General features: G+C 37.2%; 1 protein-coding gene across 4 annotated transcripts in view; it reads right to left on the reverse strand.

The window, feature by feature from the left end:
* Window positions 1-26,807, reverse strand: part of LOC150107791 (tectonic-like complex member MKS1) — a 289,973-nt gene that overhangs the window by 201,070 nt on the left and 62,096 nt on the right. For all 4 annotated transcript variants that reach the window (XM_090391544.1, XM_090391542.1, XM_090391543.1 and 1 more), the window contains 3 exons: window positions 22,990-23,078; window positions 12,792-12,923; window positions 2,768-2,886 (listed from right to left, as the gene is read on the reverse strand). In XM_090391544.1, coding sequence (XP_090247670.1) covers window positions 2,768-2,886; window positions 12,792-12,923; window positions 22,990-23,078 — 340 coding nt within the window. The remainder of the gene's footprint in view (window positions 1-2,767; window positions 2,887-12,791; window positions 12,924-22,989; window positions 23,079-26,807) is intronic.

Here is a 26,807-nt window from a genome sequence, read left to right on the forward strand (position 1 = left end):
ACCATTCACTCACAGATAATCTATGTTGTCCTTCAATATCCATATTTGAAAAAGCGAATTGCAAGGGGGTTCTCATGTCACTATCCCTCATAATTTTCCAACATTTTTCTTGATGGCCAGGAATATATCAAAACACCAGTTGCACTATACCATGTTATCATTTCTTAAGAACATTTCCGACTATGATGTTTAGATCTTCAACAAAAATCTTTTTTTTCCCACTGGTCATTTGATATAAAGAAACAGTGAATATAAAGAAACTTATTTGTGCCTATGGTCCATTGGGATCATAGGCACAAATAAGTTTTAATGTCTAATTTTGGTTTTAAAATTTCTCCACATTATTCTATTTGAAACTGTCTACTATACAATAAGTTTATCATTGTGTTTAGTATTGCATACTATAGTTCCCGTTTCTTTTCTCTGACCACTATTTCCCAAATATAACCTATCATAGTTACTATATCTTATATAGTAAATTACTATAGTTACTATATCTTATATTATATGCTGTTGATACTTTTTATGTTGATGAGTCAATTCTGCCAAGGTTGAGTTTGTTCCAGTAGTTGGCTTTTCATTATTTGTCATGGTTCTCTGACCAAAAAAACCAGGAATTTTGTTTAATTAAGTGATGTTTCTGTTCACATGACATCTCATCATGTCGTACCACCAATTTTATTCGAGTTTAAGTTAAAAAAGAATATTGTTTGGATGACTAAATCCCAAATACATATCCTTCTTCATTCAGTATTGAATTAAGTCTGTTTGGTTCCAGACATTGCTTACAGACTATGTGGAGATTTCTTCCTAGTCATCTAGATCCGATGACTAGGAAGAAATCTAGGAAGAAACCTCTTCAGCAAAGCACTGGAATATAAACAGTAGCACAATATTAGCACTGCACACAAGAGTCAGAGTAAGCTGGTTGGAATTACAGCATCATCAAATTCCCACTTTGTATCAAAGGGGGAATTACAGGATATTATGATAGTACTGCAAAGTTTACATCATTACTAACATCCTATTGACAACTTACTTCCAAATTAGTCTGTTACCTGTCAGGATTCCAATACTGTCAAATCTTACATTTTGGTCTTCTAAGGCACTTCTTACTGTATAAATCTACCAAGATCTTGGTCTTCCTCTGGGTCTTTTTCCTACCATCCTTTGACAAAAAAAAAAAAAAAACTTGTTTTCTTCACCTTTCATTGTCTATTCTGTTTAAGTGACTATACTGCCTGAGATTAAGTCTGCTCACACATTTTTGAATGATAACAGTGTCAAGGTCCTTCTTAATATCTCATTTTAATATGATTCTGCCAATGATGCCATCTATTCATTCCCATAATCGTTCTCAGAATGCTCATATATATCTCCAGTCTTTGATTATTTTTTTTTATTTTTCAACCAAGGGCTCTCACATTCATAAAATAAGGTTCAAACACTATCTTGTATATGGCTAGTTTAGTGTTGTGACTCTCATTCCATATATATTTAATCACTGGAATTCTTAACATACCTACTTTGCTAATTCTGCTGTCTGTTTCCATATTTCATTTATCATCTTCACTAAAAATTGTACCTAAATAGCTGAAATGTTTCACTTGTTCTATATGTTCTCTATTAAAGATACAGTTTAAAGATAGTCTTTTTCTTTTTATTGCAAATGTTCATACCAAATTATTTACAGCAGTTATTCAACTTAGCTAGGAAATCCTGCAGACATGTACTGGATTTATTTAGGAGGTAACACCACAGGAGCTGACATTAACATCTCCAACTTTATTATCAGACTTAATGCTGATTTCCTTCATAATATAGATGAGGAGTAACAGTGCCATATACTTCTCTGGATGAATGCAATGTTGTTCCATCAATTCCATACTTTCTGTATGTCTTGATGAAACATCAATTAATGTTTTCTTCAGGATTCATGTTTTCAAATTCTTTTATTTTTTTTCTTGAATAATCTCTGTGTAATTCACCTGTGAAAGCTACTCAACTTTGATTCTTTTTGAAACATTCTCTTATACTTTTCTTTTCAATATGATAGTCAATTTTATCCTGCTCAAAACTAAATGGTGCTCACTTTCTATTTCAAATCTTCTTCCTTACTTCTTGTGTCTTGCTCTTCATGTGAATTTTAACCGATCTTTATGTTATAGCATGGTGTGAGTAATGACTAGTGTCTTGAACAAAAATCCAGACTATATTTACCATTATTATTAGGCATATCTGTATATCTAGTAATCATTTCTTGCTCTGCTATTTAGGTCTCCAACAAAGACAAACTTTTTCTTTTTCTTTGTGTCAGCTACTTTCTTTATGTCTTGAAAAATTCCTTCATTTCTTCCTTAGTATACTCTTCTGTGAAATTATAGACACAGTATGTGTTATTGTCCAATTTCCCTTTCTAATCTTTGCCCAAATCACTCTAATTGTTATTGCTTGCCATTAAAGAACTGCAGGAATTACAGTTCTACTGAAGAAAAAAAAATAGTCACCACACTACAGATCTTCTCATTCCCACACACAAAAAAAGTGAAGAATACTAAAAGTTCAACAATGATTATAATAAATAAAGGGCTTCTGTAAATTTTAATATAATATATACATTCTACTCACCTAATAAAATGAAAATAATAAATCAAGAAAATGATCTCTCAAACAACTTTCATACTTTCATAATGATTAAAAATAAATTTATAAAGTAAGTACACTGTTAACTTTATTCTAAATGCATGTGGGTAAAAAAAAGTCTTACCAAGTCTGCCATTACGCACTACATAAGGCTTTTTATTTCTGTTGAAATCCGGTGACACAATGATAGTGCCATCTGAACTAATACTTATGAAGACCAGGTCTTTTTCATCTCTTTCTTCACTATTAAAGAAAAAATTATTCATTTATTATTTCTGACACACACACACACACACACACACACACACACACACACACACACACACACACACACACACATACACACACACACACACACACATACATACTACTACTACTACTACTCTGTGTACAGTCACTGGTAGAGGTAACTATAAAATTTATTGCTGCTAAATTCAACAAAATTACTTATGGATCTGAGAGTTGGTTGAAGATTATTATTATTATTTAACAGGGTGCTTAAGGGTCAAAGCTGTATAACTGAGAGGAAACCTCCACATAGCCTTTAAAGGAATGCGAGGAACCGACAAGGGCTTCCGATGTAATGTCCAATGCTCACCTTCTTGTGGTGCACCCTATTGGGTATCTACCTGGATACTGAACGAACGAGGATGGGCTGGCAATCTGGGATTTAGCCAACAAAATTGTATTCTTATTGGTTAAACCAAAATAAAAAATGATGGGACAACATGACAATATTTCACGCCAGCTGAGGCGTCGCCTGGGTTAAACAAGGTCCCCATTGCTTTCGCCAGGGAACCAGGGCAAACAGGGAAAAGTCAGCTACTGGAACAAATATTAAAAAACACCCCCAACTCAACATCACCAAGTTAAAGATCGGTACTATCAACATAAGAAGCCTGAATGGCAAAAAGATGGAGGTAGCTGAGGAATTAGATAAGTACCAGATCGACATAATAGGGGTGACTGAAACAAAAAAGACAAAAACTGGTGAGATCTTTCTGAGCAATAAATAAAAAATGTTATATTCTATTCAGGCAATGACAATCAAGGAAAAGAAGGAATAGCCATAGTATTCAACATAAAATATGAAGCTAATCTTCTTGAATGGCAGACAGTCTCAAGTAGAGTGATTTGCGCAAACATGAGAATGGGGAACCAGACAATGAGAGTTACTTGTGCCTATGGTCCTACAGAAGGTTCTACTAAGATAGAAGTGGAGGAATTTTTTTGATGCTTTAGAAAAAGCAACTGACACAATTAAAAAGGAAAAGTTGGTCCTTGTTGGGGATCTGAATAGCAGAGTAGGAAATGATTGTCAGACATACAAAAATATTTTGGAAAAATTTGGAGAAAAGAGCAAAGCTAATAATAATGGCAAATACCTGTTGGATTTCTGCTCAGGACATGGACTGGTTATTACTAACACCATGTTCTAGCATAAAAATGTGCACAAATTCACATGGAGAGAAGAGGCAAGGAATAAGAAAAGTCTCATTGACTATGTTATTGTTGATAGTGATGTTTTCTCACTTGTGCAGGACACCAGAGTGTACAGAGGATTTCAAATTGGAAGTGATCACTATTTGGTCTTGAGCAGGATAAAATTGAATTTCATATTGAAAAGAATAACATGTAAGAAAGTTTTAAAGCAAATAAAAGTTGAGCAGCTCTCACATGTGAACTGTAGACTAACATACACAAAGATTATTGAATAAAAATTAAAGAGTTTGAGAACATGAACCAAACCATGGAGATTCAGTGGCAAGCCTTGAAGAAAACCCTGATTGATTCAGCCAGAGAGGCATGTGGTGAGGTTATCTGCAAGGATAGAAAAATCAGGACTCCATGGTGGACACAAGAAGTTAAACAAGCAGTCAAGGAAAAGAAGAAATCATATCAAAAGCTCCTGGCAAATAAGTCAGCTTTTGCTCTTAGAGAATACAGAGACAAATGTAAGAAAGCGAAACACTGTGTAAAATTAACTAAAAAACTCATGGGAGGACTTTGGCAAGAACATAGAAAATATATATCAAGAAGGTGGTAAGATATTCTGGAGGTTGTTGAAGAAGCTTAGAAATGGAGGAAAGAGTGCTGTAAAAGGTGTTAGAGATGATAAAGGTGACATGAAAATGGGAGAAAAAGATATCTTTGAAGTATGGAGTAATTACTTTAAAAACTGCTAAATGAAACAAGCAGTGATGACAGCACAGTGGTAAAAAACACTGGTCAGGCATGTAGTCAGGAATACATATCCATACTTGAAATAGCCATCAAAGGCTTGAAATGTGGAAAGGCTGCAGGAGTAGATGATATTCGACCAGAAATGCTGAAGTATGGTGGTATAAAAGTCTTACAGTGGATGAACTGCATAGTTCAGAAAGCATGGACAGAGGGACGATTATCTGATGATTGGAGTAGAGCTCTAATAGTACCCATATATAAAAGGGAAATAAAACTGAATGTGAGAATTACAGAGGTATTTCCCTACTGAGTGTTCCTGGCAAGATCTATGCAAGTATACTTGAGAAACGGTTGAGAAGAATTGTGGAAGAAAAGCTTGGTGAAGAACAAGCTGGATTCAGACCAAATAAAGGCTGTCAGGATTAGATCTTCACTTTACGACAAATAGTTGAGAAAGCATGGGAATATAACAAAGATCTGTATTTAAGTTTTGTCGATCTGGAAAAGGCATATGACAAGGTGACAAGACAGAAGTTATTCAATACGCTACAGTTATATGGTGTCAATGGGGCATTATATCAAGCAATAGTTAGTTTTTATTTGAGTTGTAAGTCAGCAGTTAGAATTGAAGGAAGTACAGGAAGATGGTTTAATGTTAAATCTGGAGTGAGACAAGGATGTACATTATCCCCACTGTTATTCATAATCTATATAGATCACATTATGAAGGAAAGTGATATTAAACACGATATCAGAATTGGAGATGTTAATGTCAGCTCTCTGCTTTATGCGGACGATGTTATACTTCTAAATAAATCTGCTGTAAGTTTGCAAGATTCCCTGACTAAATTGAATAACTGTTCTAATAGATATGGTATGAATGACAGCATTAAAAAGACAAAGACAATGAAAATAGGTAGAACTGTTGAAAATGTCAACTGTGTTGTGAATGGGGAACCTGTGGAACAAGTAAAACATTTCAGCTACTTAGGCACGATTTTTACTGAAGTTGGTAAATTAAATATAGAAATAGACAACAGAATCAGCAAAGCTGGTATGGTGGGAAGTCAACTGAATAAATTCATATGGAATAAGAAAGAAATTAGTCGGAACACTAAATTAGCTGTACAAGACAATGTTCAAACCAGTTTTAACTTATGGATCTGAGAGCTGGGTCAGAAGTAAAACACTTGACCAAAGACTAGAGACCGCAGATATGAGATTCCTGAGAAAGATTAGAGGCGTGAACAGATAGCATCAATGGCAATATCATATTAAAAACGAGGATATTAGGAAAGAACTTGACATTGTCAGCATCCAGGAATGCATTGGCAGAGTTAATCTCAGGTGGTATGGTCACTTGAACAGAATGGGCAAGGAAAGATTAGCAAAACAAGTGTTCTCTGCCAGGTTGGCAGGAAAAAGACCCAGAGGAAGACCAAGATATAGGTGGATTGATACGGTACAAAGTGCCTTAGATGATAGCAATATAAGACCTGATAATGTTGGAGTCTTGACAAGTAACAGAGTGATTTGGAGGAAAATTGTAGATAGGAATTTAGTAAAGATGTAAATTTTTCATGTAGTACTATCATATCCTGTACACCCCTTGAAGGTACATGTCAGGAATTTGATGATGAGAAAGCTGTAGGGGGGGGAGACAGAGGTGTTGAGATAGAAAAATGTGGGAAACAGAAATGCACACAAACAAAGATATGTGAATCAAAAAGTGAGTTTCCAAAGTTGGACTATAAATTCATTGGGAAAAAGGAGGACAGAATATAATGAATCAAATTAGGGGTCGGAGTCTTAATTATAATGAATATTCCTGATTCATTATATTCTGTCCCTCTCCTTTTCCCTAAAAATATTCTATCTTTCTCCTTTTTCCCATCCCTGTAGTGGTTCTCAGTAAGATCTGCAAAATACCCCTCTACAGCTACAATCATCTCTTCATTCGAAGAAAAACGCTGACCAGCAAGGAAGAGTTTTAGTTTTGGGAAGACATAGACGTCAGAGGTAGCCAAATCTGCGGAATAGGGTGGATGTTCCAACAATTCATAGTGCAGATCCCTTAATTTTCCCGTTGCTAGAACACCTTTGTGGGCAGGCGCATTGTCCTGATGAAAGATGATTTTTTTCTTCTGCAAACCGGGTCTTTTTTCGCAAATTTTTTCATCTAGTCTGGTTAAAAGATCAGAATAACATTCCTCAGTTATTGTCTTACCCTTTTTCAAGATAATTAATAAACAAAATTCCTTTAGCATCCCAAAATATCAATGCGATGCCCTTTCCTTTCACCATTACACACCAGAATCCAAACACCAGCTTCTGTCCACTGTTTTGACTGCTGTTTCGATTCTGGTGTGTAACGGTGAATCCAAGTCTCGTCCATAATAAATTAATGCACAAAATCAGTTTTATTCTTGTTAAAATGCTTCAAGCACTGTTCAGAGATTTTCATGAGAGTGAGTTTTTGATCTGCTGTGAGCAAGCGTGGCACCTATCTTGCACAAAGCTTTTTTATTTGCAATTCTTCATGCAAAATATATCCTACACGTTCTTTTGAAATACCTATAGTCTCAACAATTTCACCCACTTTGACTTGCTGGTCATCCAATACCATATTGTGCATTTGATCAATGATTTCTGGTATTGCAACACTTTTCACGTGGATGATGAAAACTTTTCACTTGAAGATGATCCATGTCCTTCACGTGGATCATCTTCAAGGTGGCCATGTTTAAACTTGGGAGCCCATTTCTTAATTGTCGAAAACGAAAGAGAAGAGTGCCCATAAACTTTTATGAACTTGAAATGAATTTCTTTTGTCTTTAAACCTTCTTTTAGAAAGAATTTTATAACCACACGATACTCAATTTTATCCATTTCAAGAGATACAGACAACACTTTTGCTTCAGACAGCTGTATAAAACAAACTACTTGATACAATGACTTGAAATTTCACACAGATGTTTATGACAGATGTACCAACTTAGAAAAACAAAAATCACTTGAAAATAGTGCTGCCATCTATGGTCAAGGCCAAGAACATTTCAAACCAGTCTCGTAATAATAATAATTTCAAAGTAAATTATAATTGACAAGAAATTACATTCTTGTTAATCCTTGATTCAAATGCAAGCAAACAAAGTTTGCATGTGAAGTACTTTCATGACTAGGCTATATGCATGTAAAGATGGTTGAGGCTTCCTGAGTCTGGCTTGCACCGATGAGACCTCAATAAAGGTTGAAATTGGTCTATGTAGTGACCCTTCCATAATACATAGCAATATACATGACTGAAAGGAAGTGTGCTTTGCATTATGGGATACTAAGGCAATGGATGTGACATCAACAGTCTCATTATATAATATAATACAATATAATATAATAAGTAGGTGAGTTGTTTAGATACTTCACGTGCAAACTTTGTTTGCTCATGCTTGGATAAAGGATTAAACAAGAATATAATTTTTTGTCAAGTATAATAAACTTAGGGATGCTTAAGGGTCAAAGCTATATAACTGAGAGGAGATATCCACATAGCCTTTAAAGGAATGTGTAGAACAGACCAGGGCTTCTGACCTAATGTCAATCCTCACCTTCTTGTGGTGCACCCTGTTGGGTATCTACCTGGATACTGAACGAACGAGGATGGGCTGGCAATTTGGAATTTAGCTGACAAAATTGTATTCTTATTGGCTTAAACCAATACACAAAATGATGGTAAAACATGACAAAATTTCATGCCGGCTGGGACGTCGCCCGATTAAACAAGACCACCGTTGTTTTCGGCAGGAAACCAGGGTGTATAGCGAAAAGTCAGCTACTGGAACAAATCTGAAAGCACACCCCAACACAACGTCATCAAAGTTAAAGATTGGTACTATCAACATAAGAAGCCTGAATGGCAAAGAAATGGAGCTAGCTGAAGAATTAAATAAGTACCAGATCGACATAATACGGGTGACTGAAACAAAAAAGACAAAAACTGGTAAGATCTTTCTGAGCAAAAAATACAAAATGTTATATTCAGGAAATGACAATCAAGGAAAAGAAGGAGTAGCCATAATTTTCAACACAAAATACGAGGCTAATCTTCTTGAATGGCAGGCAGTTTCAAGTAGAGTGATGAGGGCAAATATCAGAATGGGTAATTGGATAACTAGACTTATTTGTGCCTATGGTCCTACAGAAGGTTCTACTAAGGTAGAAATGGAGGAATTTTTTGATGCTTTAGAAAAAGCAACTGACACAATGAAAAAGGAAAAGTTGGTCCTTGTTGGGGATCTAAATAGCAGAGTAGGAAATGATTGTCAGAAATACAAAAATATTTTGGGAAAATTGGAGAAAAGAGCAAAGCTAATAATAATGGCAAATACCTGTTGGATTTCTGCTCAGGACATGGACTAGTTATTACTAACACCATGTTCCAACATAAAAATGGGCACAAATTCACATGGAGAGAAGAGGCAAGGAATAAGAAAAGTCTCATTGACTATGTTATTGTTGATAGTAATGTTATCTCACTGGTGCAGGACACCAGAGTGTACAGATGATTTGAATTCGGAAGCAATCACTATTTAGTCTTGACCAGGATAAAATTGAATTTCACATTGAAAAGAATAACATGTAAGAACGTTTTAAAGCGAATAAAAGTTGAGCAGCTCTCAGATTTGAACTGTAGACTAAAATACACAATTATTGAATTGCAATAATTATTACAATGATTATTGAAGAAAAAATGAAAGATTTTGAGAACAGGAACCAAACCTTGGAGATTCAGTGGCAAGCCTTGAAGAACACCCTGATTGATTCAGCCAGAGAGGCATGTGGTGAGGTTGTCTGCAAGGATAGAAAAATTAGAACTCCACGGTGGACACAGGAAGTTAAAGAGGTAGTGAAGGAAAAGAAGAAAACATATCAAAAGTTGCTTGCAAATAAGTTAGCTTTTGCTCTTAGAGAATACAGAGACGAATTTAAGAAAGTGAAACACTGTGTAAAACTAGTTACACAAAAGTCATGGGAGGACTTTGGCAAGAACAGAGAAAATAAATATCAAGACGCTGGTAAGATATCCTGGAGGTTGTTGAAGAAGCTTAGAAATGGAGGAAAAAGTACTGTAAAAGGAGTTAGAGATGATAAAGTTGACATGAAAACGGGAGAAAAAGATATCCTTGAAGTATGGAGTAATTACTCTGAAAAATTGCTAAATGAAAGAAGCAGTGATTGCACAGTGGTAAAAAATACTCATACAGTCAGGAATACATATCCATACTTGAAGTAGAAAAAGCCATCAAAGGCTTGAAATGTGGAAAGGCTGCAGGAGTAGATGATATTCGACCAGAAATGCTGAAGTATGGTGATATAAAGGTCTTACAGTGGCTGCACTGCATAGTTCAGAAAGCCTGGACATTGGGACGAATTCCTGATGATAGGAATAGAGCTCTAATAGTACCCATATATAAAAAGGGAAATAAAACTGAATGTGAGAATTACAGATGTATTTCCCTACTGAGTGTTCCTGGAAAGATCTATGCAAGTACACTTGCGAAAGACTGAGAAGAATTGTGGAAGAAAAGCTTGGTGAAGAACAAGCTGGATTCAGGCCAAATAGAGGCTGTCAGGATCAGATCTTCACTTTACGACAAATAGTTGAGAAAGCATGGGAATATAACAAAGATCTGTATTTAAGTTTTGTTGACTTGGAAAAGGCATATGACAAGGTGACAAGAGAGAAGCTATTCAATACGCTACAGTTATATGGTGTCAATGGGGCATTATATCAAGCAATAGTTAGTTTTTATTTGAGTTGTAAGTCAGCAGTTAGAATTGAAGGAAGTACAGGAAGATGGTTTAATGTTAAATCTGGAGTGAGACAAGGATGTACATTATCCCCTCTGTTATTCATAATCTATATAGATCACATTATGAAGGAAAGTGATATTAAACACGATATCAGAATTGGAGATGTTAATGTCAGCTCTCTGCTTTATGCGGACGATGTTATACTTCTAAATAAATCCGCTACAAGCTTGCAAGATTCCCTGACTAAATTGAATAACTGTTCTAATAGATATGGTATGAATGACAGCATTAAAAAGACAAAGACATTGAAAATAGGTAGAATTGTTGAAAATGTCAACTGTGTTGTGAACAGGGAACCTGTGGAACAGGTAAAACATTTTAGCTACTTAGGCATGATTTTTACTGAAGATGGTAAATTAAATATGGCAATAGACAACAGAATCACCAAAGCTGGTATGGTATGCAGTCAACTGAATAAATTCATATGGAATAAGAGAGAAATTAGTTGGAACACTAAATTAGCTTCAAACCAGTTTTAACTTATGGATCTGAGAGCTGTGTCAGAAGTAAAACACTTGACCAAAGACTAGTGACCACAGATATGAGATTCCTGAGAAAGATTAGAGGCGTGAACAGATGGCATCAATGGCAATATCATATTAAAAACGAGGATATTAGGAAAGAACTTGACATTGTCAGCATCCAGGAATGCGTTAGCAGAGTTAATCTCAGGTGGTATGGTCATTTGAACAGAATGGGCGATGAAAGATTAGCAAAACAAGTGTTCTCTGCCAGGCTGGCAGAAAAAAGATCCAGAGGAAGACCAAGATATAGGTGGATTGATATGGTACAAAGTGCCTTAGATGATAGCAATATAAGACCTGATAATGTTGGAGTCTTGACAAGTAGCAGACTGATTTGGAGGAAAATTATAGATAGGAAGTTAGTAATGATGTAAATTTTTCATGTAGTACTATCATATCCTGTACACCCCCCCCCATGGCATAATTGTCATCATCATCCAATTCCTGACATTTATCCTTGAGGGTACATGTCAGGAATTTGATGATGATGATAATAAACTTAACACGTTCGCTGCCAAGCTTCTCGGACATAGTTTGTTAATGCACGCCAAGCACTTTCACTTCTACAAGGTCAGTACAAGTAATCTCGTAGCTGGCCTATCAAACAGAATTTTGTTTAATAAGCCAACTACGAGTAATCTCGTATCACCCCCCCCCACCTGTGTCATACATGCGCTGACGACTGTGTAACTTGAGTTCAAAGTCAGCGACATTCAGCATTCAGTGCTGTAAGGTTTATTGCGTCTAGTCTTACAATTATTTAAAATTATCTAAATAAAAACCTTCAATTATGCCATGGCCAGTAAAAGAAAGCTTACTGATGAAGAATTAGAAGCTTATACTAATATGAGCGATGATGAATGGAATGAATTATTTGGTTCCAATTCCGAAGATGATTATAATTCTACAGACGACTCTGGCAATGACTTAGATGATGATATATCATATATAAATATATGTATATGTTAAAAAAACTTCAAAAAATTGTTTTGTTTGCATTAATAAATACACAGTTTATGCAACCTTACCTCTTATAATATACTATACTTTCGCTGAAATTATTTTCCTTCTACCAAGCCCCCAGACGTGCTCTCAGCTTTATTCACAAGCCAAGAATCCAAATTAATGTGCTTATACTATGGGTTGACTCGTGCTTGGAATAGGAGGCCGGTAATCGACATACAAGTATATTCGTAGTTGGCTTGTGAGGCTCATATACTAACTACGAGTATACCCGTAGTTGGCAGCGAACATGTTAACAAGGATTTGACAGCAGTTTTAATCCTATGGAATATAAAATTTTCCTAGTCTAGTGAGAGACTACCACAATGCTTATTGGAGGCCTGAAGTTTGAAACAATTCCACCACATATAGTACTAACAATAAGATGCAACCCTTCATAGGTAGGAATAACAAAAAACACCCATACAAGATTATAATTGTTATAATTGCTGGATAGGTTGTCTCTTAATGTGTGGAGTACCTACCCACAATGATCTCTTGAACTCCATTGCAGCATCACTTAATAATAATGGAAAGTTTAAAATTATCAAAAAGTAACATTCCTACCTTTCTGAAGGTTTTAAATCAGCCATAATGTACATTGAATGAGAAAGGGTATGAGACAAGTGGGATGCTACCGCAGCATTTTGAGTAGGCCATGTTGTGACTATATTAATCTGTGGATATACTGGCTTTTGACTGTAATAAAACAATGATAAACATATTAAGGTAACATTAAGAATGGAACTTTTCTTCATGTAAAGAAATACACAGGTTAAGCATGTATGTTTCACTACACTTCATTTTCGAAATTAATATCAACTGCAGAATAATATTCATACTAAAACAAACATATTAATATTATAAAATTAAAACAAAAATATTAATATTAACATTAAAACAAAAATATTGATATAACATTAAAACAAAAATCTTGATATCATAACATTAAAACAAAAAAAGTGAACTGTTTATAAGTTCACTTTTTTTGTTTTCCCTTTAAAAGAAATTCTCTTTAATTCGACACCATTTGGAGTAAAATATAAGAACTTGAACGATTATTAAAAGAAACAAACTTGAATATACATTCATTTTGCAAAATTTGCAAAATTTTGAGGGTACAGTGAAGGAACAAATTCTAACTCCACGTCAGCAGAGTTCAAGATTTGCACCATCAATATAAGAAGCATCAATGGAAAAGAGATGTTACCATTACATTGATCAGTACCAGATCAATATAATAGATGTCACTAAAACAAAGAAGGCAAAAACAGGCAACAAATGCAAAATGTTACATTCAGGCAATAATGATTGGGGAAAAGAAGGACATCTAAAGTACCTAATGAAGGGTACTTCATAGCATCTCCCAAAGAAGGTGCTATGAAGGGAATTTTCAAGGCATTACTGAAAGCAGCTCACATAATGAAAAAGGAAGTTAGTTCTTGTAGAGATTGAAACAGCGGAGTAGGAAATAATTACAATACATACACAAACTAGCTCGATACCCATGTTTCGCTACAGTATTTAACTACTATAAATCCATTTTGACTCCAATAAACTTTCCTTTGATTACAATGAACAATTGAAATTTAGCACAACTACCCTATGTCAGGCAAAACCCTATAATTATTAAAAGCCATGGTTCCATCGAATGACATGACCAACACCATACTCATGTTCAGGTTGAGGTTGAAATTCACTTTAATTTGATACCTCATGTTATATTTTTAGACATTTGTATATAGGACTCAAAATTTTTAGATGTTTGTTATTTAAAAACAATCAAATTATAATATTTCTGGGTATATAACATTTTTTGTTTTATAAATTGTTATTTTTGTTTTTTGAATTAGTTTTGTGATATAATAGCATAGTACCAATGCTTTGCAAAAGGTGTTTGCAAAAGTAAATGAAAACTAATAAAGAAAAAGTATATATAGTTTGAATAAAGCGAAGCATGTTGATGTAGAAAAAAAATGAAGTGAAATTCGAAATATAACATTTGATGAAGAAATAAAAAAGAGAAGATTGTAGGGAAAAAAATAACACAAAAAATACCTACGACCTTTTTTTCTTTACTTAAGGACCTCTTTGTAGACCACATTGGTGGTTCTGCTCTCATGTGCTAGGATCACCAGGCTGGCTGGAGTGTGCTCGCTCTGGAGTAGGCCATGTAGAACTGCCTACGTGAGAAGCAGTCCTCCCTCAATCCCTACCACCTTCAGTGACTGCCCCTGGGACTTGTTGATGGCCACAGCAAAGCAGGCCTTGAGGGGGAACTGCAGCCACTTGAATTCGAAGGGTACTCTGATGGTATGAGTGGTAAGCATGGTATGAATATCGACTCCCCCCTCTCCCCAAGCACAGTCAGTGAACACTGTGGCCAGTGCTTCTTAAACTTTTTCCACTCGTGACCCTTTTTCACCCAAGAAATTTTTACGCGACCCCATTTCACTCAAGAAATTTTTATGTGACCCCGGGTATATAGGAATATAAAATAGGTATACAAATCAAACATTTACTGATAATAAATCATAAAGAAATTTATTTTAAAACAATTCTTTGTTATACATATAATTTTACCATTTACATAGAATTACAAACAATAGCCTCGAATCTGAATTAATTTTTGGTCGTTGCGCGTTCAGAAACCTTTTACTGTTGCCAAATTTTTTGCGACCCCCACATATGGTTATGTGACTCAATTTGAGGTCACAACCCACAGTTTAAGAAGCTCTGGCCTAGATGGCGTTCCTGTGGAAGGCCTTTGCTCGCAGTCTGGTGCCATTGCAGAGTTTGGGCAGGTTGAGGTTCTGCAGCAACATCACTGGAGCCCCCATTTTGAGGAGAAGCTTGTGGGCTGAGAAGCCAGGAGGGTTGGAGGTGTTGAGGAACTCCACGGGGTAGTGGACTGCATCATCCATTTGCACTACCGAGTCCACAGACCTGTACTCCATTTCTGCCCCTTCGAATGAGTTAAATAGTGTCATTAATGGCAGCAGTCTTTCATTCTTGAGGGTCAGAGTGGCAAGCTTGCACAGCCAGCCCATGGACTTCTTGATATCACCAATAGCAGGGTGGCTGGCTGTGCAAGCTTGCCACTCTGACCCTCAAGAATGAAAGACTGCTGCCATTAATGACACTATTTAACTCATTCGAAGGGGCAGAAATGGAGTACAGGTCTGTGGACTCGGTAGTGCAAATGGATGATGCAGTCCACTACCCCGTGGAGTTCCTCAACACCTCCAACCCTCCTGGCTTCTATCCTGGCTGTTAGGTCTGCTTGGGTTGTCACTACTGAGCTCAGGCCTGCAGGGATGGTCACCTTTCCCTCATACTTGGGATACTCTCCGTCATCTATTTTTAGTAGGAGTTCGGAGATTTTCACAAGCAGACATCGCCTCTCAAGTGGACCCTCATATTCTTCCTGAGAAAGAGTTTCCAGATGAGGGGCCATAGATGCAATGCTTTGACACATGTCTTAACATTGTCAGCTCAAGTTCCCCTTGACACTACTGGCAGAGTCTGACGGAAGTCTCCAGCCAGCAGCATGGTGACTCCTTCAATCACTCCATGATTGCCCTTGATGTCTTTGAGGGTTAGCTCAGTCCTCTAAACTCCCCCCCACCCCCTTGTATGCCATGGTGCTCTCATTCCAAATAATGAGCTTACAGTCCTGCAGCACTTGGGCTATGTTGCTTTGTTTTGAGCTGCTGCACAGGAGTGTTTCTGCATGGATGAGGTTGAGAGGTAGCTAGAAAGCAGCATGAACCTCTTTGCTTCCCTCCAACAGCTTAACAGCAATGCCAGAGGGTGTGACAGCCAAGGCGATGCCACGATCATGTCTTGCCTTTGCCAGGAGCAACTTCCCAGTACCACCAGGAGCATCCAGGAAAAAGACCTGTCCAGCACCTGACTCAAAACTATTAAGGACCTGCCTATAGACAGCAAGCTCCTCGTCATCAGTGAACCCTTGTAATTCGACACCACTTGTGCCAAGGCATTCGTGTTGTAGCTGGTGTCCCTCAGATACTCCCTGTTCCCCAAGACTCCCCCAGACTTTGTTGGCTGAGGCAGGCCGTACTGTGGCAAGCCCTGTCCTCCCAAAGCCAGCATCACATCCTCAATCAGCACCAGCCATCTGATGTACACCTCGTTCATCACCTGCTCAGCATTGCCTTGCAACTCCTTCTCCTGAAGCTTGAAGGGAGAATCACACAGGGCAGCTTCCTCCATGGTAGTGTTCCCAATGTTTATCATCGACCAGCAAACATAATGCCTTGCACATAAACTGGAATGCGGGATGGAGGACACCATTCACAGTCCTCAGCTCTGAAAAGGATGTTGGAACTTGAACCTCATCTACTAGCATCAGCAGGCGGAGATGATAACACTCGGTGTTGTTTGGGTGGATGGTGTACACCTTTCCTAGCACGTGGTCCTTCTCTGTTCCTGGCCAGCCATCGACATCCTTCCCCCCCCCTGCTTCCTTCTCGTGAACTTGTTATTCTTCCACACAAAGTAAGAAGGGACTTCAAAGTAGAGGAGGGGTTTTGCAAAATCATCAGTTTTGCATAGCTTGAAGAAAATCAAGAGTGTTGTCTGAGGAGGGTTGCTGAGCTTTTTGGCCAAGCAGTTGGAGGTGAAGTACACACGCTATCATTCTCGAGGTGAAAAGTGAGATGGATGACAGTGGGGTACCTCTCATGAATGGGGAATGCCGCCAAGATCCTCCAAACTGCCTCTGAGCTGTTGTACTGCCCACTCTCATACAACTTCACCTCATCCCTCTCATTCTACAGGGCAAAAGCCACCTGGTCACTGCCTTTGTTCACATACTTGCAAATGTACTTGATGGACTTGACAGGGTTGCATAATTCCACATTCATGTGAGCACTGAAAATATATGACAGGACAGAGTTGTAGGGCATCACCCCAGGAGTTCTCCCAGCTCTATCCCACTGATTTTTACAGTGAAGCCACCATCATTGGAGACCTCCTCTGATACTGCAGGTATCCATCGTCTCCTGTCTCAGTGTCCTTGAGAATTGGTTGAGTTACCTCTTGCTGCAGCTGCCTTCTTTCATGCAGGGCGAATTGTGGTTCAAGCTGCCGCAAGGGACATGAATCATGTTGGCCTTGACGATGTTGTGGAGGAGAGGGTCTTGCTCAGGGTCAGGTATTTTGGCACAGATGACTTTGTCGATCATGTCAGGAAAGATGCACTGCTCTAGCTGTAGCAAGATGTAGATGTGAGGCAGATCCTGCTTTTGCCACTTCACAGGGTACATGAAGCACTGCACTCCCCAAAAATAGACTAACGTTGTTCAAGAGCCATCATCTTCTTCACCTTGAGATGGAACACCCTTACTATGATGTCGTGACAATCGTGGGACTTTTGCCCAGGCAGCAGTGATCTCTGATATCCTCCCACCTGGAGTTACAGGTGAACGTGATGAACAGATCAGGATGGCCATGGTGGTGGACATATGTCATGCCATCTTGAGTCTGCTCATGCATGTAGCGAGGTCCCCCAATGAAAGATGAAGGGAGCACCACCATTTGACCCAGCTGAGCAGCATCAGCATCTTGTCTCCCCACGGTGTCTCTCAGGTGAATGTAGCTGTCTGCCCTCAGTTGCGCCTGGTTGTTCCTAAGGTAGTTCAACCTCTCAGTCTCTATTTTGGCATACAGAGAAAGTACACCATGTGGTTGACCTCCCCTTGCCTGACCATGATGCGGTTGGAGTAGAAGCTCAATGCATTCTTGAGAGGCAACTTGGTCTCGGGGTCATGCTGAGGTAGGGCAATGGAGTACCCATCCTCGCCATGGCAAAACAGGAGTGGGTACTGCAGGGCATTGTATGAATGGTGGATTTTGCTGATATGCTGCAGTGTGTTGTCGTGGCTCTGCAGCACGATGTCTCGCTTGAATTGCTGACCAACAATCACCAAAACCTCATTTGCTGTAAAGGTTAGTCGATTGGTAGTCTCTGCTACTAATGACTCTCAAAGTTAGTAGTTGGAAGGGGGTTCAATCGTTCAATGCTGTTGGCACTCTAATGTGGACTGGCCATTCTCATAGGGTTAACTTTGGCTGTAAACTGACGTATGTCAGACCTCTGTGCCCTCGGGACACATGGGGATATGACAAAGACAAGATCACATTTGCCGATGGTGTGTTGAAGTGACCCTCCACTGAATCCTTTTTCAATTACAACTCTTTGCCTCCATCCTGCGAGTTAAATTCTTTCAATCACTAAAATCACCTCATATATCAACATAAAGCACACCATTTCTTCTACAAAGTCTACTCAATGAATCCTTTTTCAATCACAGTTTTTTGCCTCAGCTCACTCCTGTTATACCATGGCAACAGACTTAAATCTTGACTCTTGATCTTCTTTTTTACCTCACTCAACAATAATTTTTTTTATTATTTTGCATACCAAACTCATCTCCTTTTAAGTCATTTGGTAGAAATAAGACAACCATATCAACCTGTTTCATACAGTCATATTATGAATCTACGTCCCTATTTTTCACTTTCATTTGCTTTTTCAGTTTTGGTTGGATTTGCTATTGAAACAATGTTGCCCATTAGTAACAGTTTATTTATATCTATGTTAATTTTATTTAATTAACTTTATCTACACATACTGAATTAGAATTAGAACACTGAATTAGAAACTTTTATGCAGCTGTACACAAATATCACTTATGCAGCATATATGCAAAATACTTGGTCATATGCATCACTGCATGTTGCTGGTCAGTAATTGTCAATAGTGTTGATCACAACGGAAAACACAAAGGATCTTTCAGAGTTCTATAAAGGGTTATTGTGGGTGCCCATCTGGCTGGAACCACAATATTTATGGTTCCAGCCAGATGGTATAATATCATGGTTAGATGAAATATCCTGGTTAAGGGGAAAAAGTAACCCACATTGCTTATCTACTCATAAGAGGCATAACTGTGGTTCTAAGAAAGTTTGTCAGGAATAAGATCACCATCATCTGAGAAGGCTTGTAACAAATAGAACTTCCTGTGTGCAGCATTCAACTGAAGCATTTAATGAAGGCTGTTCCCAACAATTATCATGCCAAACTATGCACAGGGAATTGAAGAAGATCAGTACTGAAAGTGGCATGCCTATACAGAAACATGGTATTAAATAAAAGTTTCTTGAATTCAGTGGCCAGTATGTGTACAATGTCTCACCCTCAAACCCATTGCCTCTAATACCTATATTAGCACCTATAGTTGGATTTAATTCCTCCACAATTATTAGTCATACTCTCCCACCTTTCCTATATTCTCTGTCCTTCCTGAAGACATTGAGCCCATCACATTCTATTTCTTACAAGAATATCCTCTTCTATCAGCAGGTCTTTCTAATGCCAGGAACCCACTGTCTTTATTCCTGATGTTAAGGCATTAGTGTATATGCATAAAAGCAAACCACCAGGCTAATAAGTATTCTGGTAATTCATATGACATGACCCATTCAAAGAGAGCTGGAGTTGTTCCATACATATATTCTTCTAAACTGGTGTTTGAAGGAATATGGTTCCTTCAAACACCAGTTTCTAAAGTGCTGCTTGGTTAACATCTTGGTTAATTTAAAAGCATTTTAAATGATAGTATTTGTTGGCATATAAGATGCACTTTCTTTCTTTGAAAACAGGTCTGAAAAACAGGGTGCGTCTTATACGCCAATACTCAGTTTTTTATTATTTTCATTTCTGGAAATTTTCTCTGTTCCGAGTTGTGCGATTTTTTTATTGCTTCCTTGTGGTGTGTGTGAGAGCATTCCAGTTATGCACAGTGTTTCTCAAACTTCAGACATCTGCGTTCATATGATTGGTGTGGAATTAACAAAAGATTGTGCTACTAAATGCCAAAGACAAGCCGAGTTGAAATGCTAATTCTCTTCAACTGAATTCCTTATATAATATCTGAAACACATTCACTATATATTTCTTCGTTTTAACACGTTCACTCAAACAAAACCATATATTGCACCGGCAATATATGGTTTTGCTTGAGTCATACAGCATTTTCTGTGGGAGGAGGACATGTGATTAATTAGTTAGTGCCATTTTTATCCAGTTGTCTCTGATTGCACTGTTTGTTGAGAAACATATTGCACAGCCTGCAGATATCTCTGTACCTAATTCGGTGATACAATAGGAATGTTTTACAATCTCGAACTTCACGAATACATTGAATTTTATTCTATGTGTTAATGATGCATAGCTGAAAATTGCCACGGACCCCTTGAAGACCTTTCACGTACCCCCCCCCCCGGGGGGGGGGGTACGTGAAAGGTCTTCACGGGGTCCTTGAAAAACACTGAGTCGTAGAGTTCAGCGGATGCGCATGTGCTGTCATCGACGATCAAAGCTGTGTCCTGTTCATTTAAACTTTCCAATTGTAGTTGCAGCTGTGAACAGTGATAAATTTCTGCCATTAAATTTTCTCAAAATTTCTTGGCAAATTATGGCTGAAAAATGTCAGCATTGTTACAATATTGCATACAAGCTACGTGTGATTGCGTATGCTAAAGAACATGGAAACAGGGCTGTAGAGAGCTATTTCGGACCAACTACTGAGAAAATGATAAGAACTTGGTGGAATCAGGAAGAGGATTTAAAAAAAAGCAACTCACAGTAAACATAACCTACAAAGTGGAACTGCAAAATGGCCAGAACTTGAGGCAGAACTGAATACTTGGATTTTAAACCACAGAAAAATGGGACTTTCAGTCTACAAAAATGATTATTCATCAAGCGAAAGCAATAGTCACTAACAGAGGGATCGCCAACTTTACTGCATCAACATCATGGTGTTCAAGATTCATGAAGAGAAACCAGCTATGTATGTGGACTAAAACAAAAATATCACAAAAGATGCCAGCTGAATATGAAGAAAAAATGATTGAATTTCATCAATTTGTCATTAACGCAAGGAAACAAGAAAATTTTGAACTTGCAAAAATAGGAAACATGGACAAGGTTCTGCTGACTTTTGATGTACCCTCAAACAAAACTGTAGATTCCAAGGACACTAAAAGTGTTACTATTAAAACTTCGGGGCATGAAAAAACTTGCTGCACGGTTGTTTTATCCTGCCGTGCTGATGGGACAAAATTGCTGCCACTATTGATTTTTAAAAGGAAGATGCAACCCAAAGAAAAACTGCTTAAAGGAGTGTTTGTACATGTTCATGCAAAAGGCTGAATGGATGGAGGAGGAATGAAGTTATGGATAGATAAAATTTGGTCTAGGCGCCCTGGTGGACTGTTGAAGAAGTCATGCTATTATGGGATCAGTTTCATTCTCACAGAGCAGACAATGTTACAAATAAAATCAAGGAATTGAAAACTAAATTAGCTGTAATTCCAGTAGATCTAACTAGTCAGCTTCAACCTTTAGATCTGTATTAATAAACCACTTAAAGGATTTATGAAGGAGAAGTGGAACAGCTGGATGCAGTCTTCAGATTTTGAGGTTACTCCATCAGGAAGAAGGAAGAGGCTTAGCATTTCGCAAGTTTGTGAGCGGGTCAAAGCTTCATGGAACGCTGTGAAAACTGAGACAATGGTTAAATCATTTAAGAAGTGTGGAATTAGTAATGCACTGGATGGTACAGCAGACAATTTGTTGTATGAGGACTCAGATTCTGATTTAGAAGAGGTTTCAAGTGTCTCTTCATTTAGCTCTGGAGATGAATTTCTGGGTTTTGATGATTAAATGGTGGGTACTTTTTCCTAGTTAGATTAGGTATTTGTTGAAAGTAGAACTACTCATTACTTTATATTTGAAATACTGTAAATTCATTATAATATTCAGTGATAAAATTTTTTTCCTAAAAAATGCGTACAAAAAAGGGGGTGCGTTCTATACGCCGGCAAATATGGTAATTGCTTTTTGAATGTAATATACACATTGATGATGATGATGTTTAATAAACATTTTGAAACATTACACATAAAGAAAGTTCCATCCTACTGATGGTTATTATACTTCCATCCTTAGTAGGTGAATGCTTCTGACATAGGCTGAGAGAGACATGAAGAATAACTGATACATATTCACACAATAATCTGTAAATACGCTATTCTTTGCTATTGAACTCAAGTCTTAATTCTCTGTATTAATTTATAACTAGTTTTGGCAGCTTATTTTATGAATGCTTTTCTATAGAAGCTGAACACAGAATCAGAAAAATGTGTTAAAATATATAACCTTTTTCATGTCACCAAATGACCGATGTTAACTCAAGCTGACTTATGAAGCACAAAGTAATTTATTTCTGACATTTCACATAAAAAAACTCAATAACAAAGCACAACATTATTATTATTATTATTTGTCACTTCCAGGGAGTCCAAAGACTCATCGAGGGAGGGCATCTACTCTACAACTCTGTCTCCACAACTCACAATCCACCAACTGACCGCAACTGCACCAATGCCATCTATCGCCAACCACCACCACTAGTATTTCCACAGACAGTCACAAACATCCATGCCCATGGCGTGATTCGAACCCACAGCGTTTTGGCTGGGCAGCGAATACGCTAACTACTTGGCCAGCCAGGCTGGCAATAACATAAACTACTACCACATACAAACATATTTCATTCCTTGTATTAATTTAACTGAAGCTACAAAAACAAAGTAACCTATTTCTTAATTTTTATATTAAAAATCAGTAAGATAATTACTGATTACATACTGATAGCTATTACATACTTACACATATTTAATTCCATGTATTAATTTAACTGATGCTACACTGCGTTCCAAATAGCTGGATGATTTATTTGACACAAGACTTGTAAATTCCTAAAATTGTTACAGATTAAAAAATATATAAAATAATATCAACAGGTTTATTTACATTATACATAATTAGTAATTTTTTTATAACACTCTCACACAAAATACCACAGAACTTATAGCAAATTGATACTATTTGTAGGCAGAGAAGAAATCTGTTGATGTTCTTTTTGAAGAGCTGAAGATTGTAATCTTTGGCAAGAATACTTCACAGGGAAGGCAGGTCTGAAAGAGATAATGATGGAAAGAAAGATGAAGAGGAGCAACAGATTATGAGTTACCAGAAATGGGAAGAATGATGTTGAAAGTTTTTTCCACTTGGTTATACTATAAATTAAAGATGCCAAGAAATTATATTCTTGGTTTCATCCTTTATACAAGTGTAAGCAAACCAAGTTTGCACGTCAAGTAACTTCATGAGGCAATTGATGTGAAGTCATAAGCCTCTATATACAAGTAGCTGAGTCACTTGGATAAAGGATGAAACCATTTATCCTTGGTTAATAATTTCTTGGCATCTTTAATTTATGGGAAGAATGATGGATTCCAATTCTGCTGAACAGTGTCAAAAGATGTATCTATAGAAAAGACACAATGCGAAAACATCTGTGTGACAGTGGCTGAAGAGAAAGCATCTGTGATTGTTTTTATTTTTTATTTATTTATTTTTTTTTATGTTGCTTCTACCCACAAAAGGTTATTTGAAAACCTACAGTATATTTTGTATTGAGGGCAGGATAGGGATTTTTTTTTCTATTTGTATCAATTTTATATATTTTTAATTATTTTTTTCATAGTCCAGAAACCCTGCTCGAGAGACTAAACATGGAACTTTTTCAAGCCACTTTAGGCCTCCATTAAGTGGGGCAGTGGTCTCACACCAGGTGATGGCACATTCATCTTCCACCTAAAGATAATCACAAACATCCATGCCTACGGTGGGATTCAAACCCACAGCCTGTTAATTGGAGAGCGGGTATGCTAACTATTCAACCAACGAGGCCAGCTAATAAACAATTCTTTCATTTTACTGCACAATATCAAAAACTTGGTGAATTTGGGATTTGTATACAGAGTTAATAGCTGGATTCAATAGTAACATCCTAAACAAAAAAGTATAGCAAATTTTTGGGGGGATGAAAATGCTATAGAAGTGATGTGTTCACACATGGAAAGACTAAAGGTAAGTGTCATTGCAAGAGAGAGAAATATCTGGTTTGGTCTTGATGGCTGAGCTGAGTGTTATCAAAGGAAATAAAGTATATTGAGGTTCCTCCCCCCCCTCCACACACACACACACACCAAGTGAAAAGACAAAATTATGCTTTAGAAATTTCAATCCACAATTCATGTTAGAAAGCTGCTCAAATTTGATTTTTTTTTTTTAACCTTTGTGCATTTTCTTTTCAGTATAATAGCCATTTATGAAGCAAATACTGATCTATTTAACAGCAGCAATAAATGTTTGTGTTCCAAAAAAAGTCAGAAGGTTAAATAAGGAGACATAAAATGGATAAATGGAGAGATTTAACATACAATTTGAAAAAAAGGCATTATGGAGAATGTAAAAAAAAAGTAATAATAATTAGTTACATGAAATGTGTTAAGATCAAGCTTGGAAGATGACTTAATTAGAACAGAGAGAGAGAGATGACTTGATTAGGATAGACAGAGAGAGAGAGAGAGAGCAAAAACACAATATGAGTAATAAGATGTCCCATAGAGTTTTCATTATTTGGCCAGTAGAGGAAAGAATGATTATGAAAGGATGATGTTAACTGATGACAATGGTAGAGCAGTAATGCCATAGGAGATATCTGAACTATTTAATAAAAAATTCATTAAAATCTCATCTTTTATTAAGATGAGATATTTTAAGCACAAACTGTGCAAATTGGAAGAATGACAGTACGTTGTGCCCTTTGATTGGAAAAGGCCTACGTTCGATTCTCATCATGACAAGAGGAATCTTAATATGTTTTTTTCAACTGAAGGTGAATTAGCTGATCTCATATGGGAGTAGCAGGGCTTTTTCTTCCAGAAACCTTGGGATTTTCATCCCGAAACAGACAAATTGGCCATGAGAGCATGTGCAATTTACAGACAAAAATACTAGTGGTGGTGGGCAATAGATGCCATTGTCTCTAGATGATGATGGTAGTGGTGGTTCAGTGTTGTTAATGGATTAAGTGGTGGAGACAGAGAGTTGTGGTGTAGATGCCCTTCCTTGATCAATCTTTGGACTCCTTGGAGATCTCATGTAATAATAATAATAATAATTCCAGCCTTCTACAGGAGAACTTAGTCCATCAGGCAAGACCACATTATTAACTCTTTAAAAAAGGATTTTCTATACTGCACTCATGTTTATTATTATTATTCTGTGACACCTCAAGAGAGTCCAAGGACTTATCACGGGAGGGCTCCCACTCTACAGCTCTCCGTCACCACCATTTGTCTCTATATTCTCTAAGAGCACAAGTTGACTCATTTGCCGGTAACTTTTAATATGCTTTCTTGTTTTCCTTCACTGCCTCTTTAACTTCCTGTGTCCACCATGGAGTTCTGAATTTTCTTTCCATACAGACAACCTTGCCTCTCTGGCTGAATTAATCAATGTTTTATTCAGGGTTTGCCACTGAATATCCAAAGTTTTGTTCCTGTTCTCATTTTTTCTTGAATAATGTTTGTGTATTTTAGTGTATAGTTCACATCTGAGAGCTGCTCAACTTTTATTTGCTTTAAAACTTTCTTACATGTTCTTCTTTTCAATATGAAATTCAATTTTATCCTGCTCAAGAATAAATGATGATCACTTCCAATTTCAAATCCTCTGTACATTCTGGTGTGCTGCACCAGTGGGAAAACATCACTATCAACAATAACATAGTCAATGAGACTTTTCTTATTCCTTGCATCAACTCTCCATGTGAACTTGTACACATTTTTATGTTGGAACACAGTGTTAGTAATAATCAGTCCATGTCCTGAGAGAAATCCAACAAGTATTTGCCATTATTATTAGCTTTGCTCTTTTCTCCAAATTTTCCCAAAATATTTTTGTATGTCTGACAATCATTTGCTACTCTACTATTTAGATCCCTACAAGGATAAACATTTCCTTTTTCATTGTGTCAGTTGCTTTCTCTAAAGCCTCAAAAAATTACACCACTTCTACCTCAGCAGAACCTTCTGTGGGGCCATAGACACAGATATGTCTCATTGTCCAGTTCCCCATTCTGATATTTGCCCACATCACTCTACTTGTTATTGCCTGCCATTCAAGAAGATCAGTCTCATATTTAGTGTTGAATACTATGACTACTCCTTTTCCCTTGATTGTCATTGCCTGAATATAACATTTTGTATTTATTGGTCAGAAAGATCTCACCAGTTTTTGTCTTTTTTGTTTCAGTCACCCCTATTATGTCGATCTGGTACTTATCTAATTCCTCAGCTAGCTCCATTTCTTTGCCATTCAGGTTTCTTATGCTGATAGTATCGATTTTGAACTCTGGAGATGTTGAGTTAGGGTGTGTTTTAAGATTTGTTCCAGTAGCTGACTTTTCCCTGTTTGTCCTGGTTCCCTGGCGAAAACAACGGGGGGACTTGTAACCGGGCAATGCCCCAGTCGGCATAAAATGCTGTCATTGTGTACCATCATTTAATATTGTGGTTTAAGCCAATAAGAATACAATTGGGTCGACTAAATCCCAAATTGCCAGCCTAACCTTG

The sequence above is a fragment of the Typopeltis vanoorti genome, chromosome 4 (genome assembly GCF_054136105.1).
Source record: "Typopeltis vanoorti isolate ZY-2024b chromosome 4, IOZ_Tvanoo_1.0, whole genome shotgun sequence".
NCBI lineage: Eukaryota > Metazoa > Arthropoda > Arachnida > Uropygi > Thelyphonidae > Typopeltis > Typopeltis vanoorti.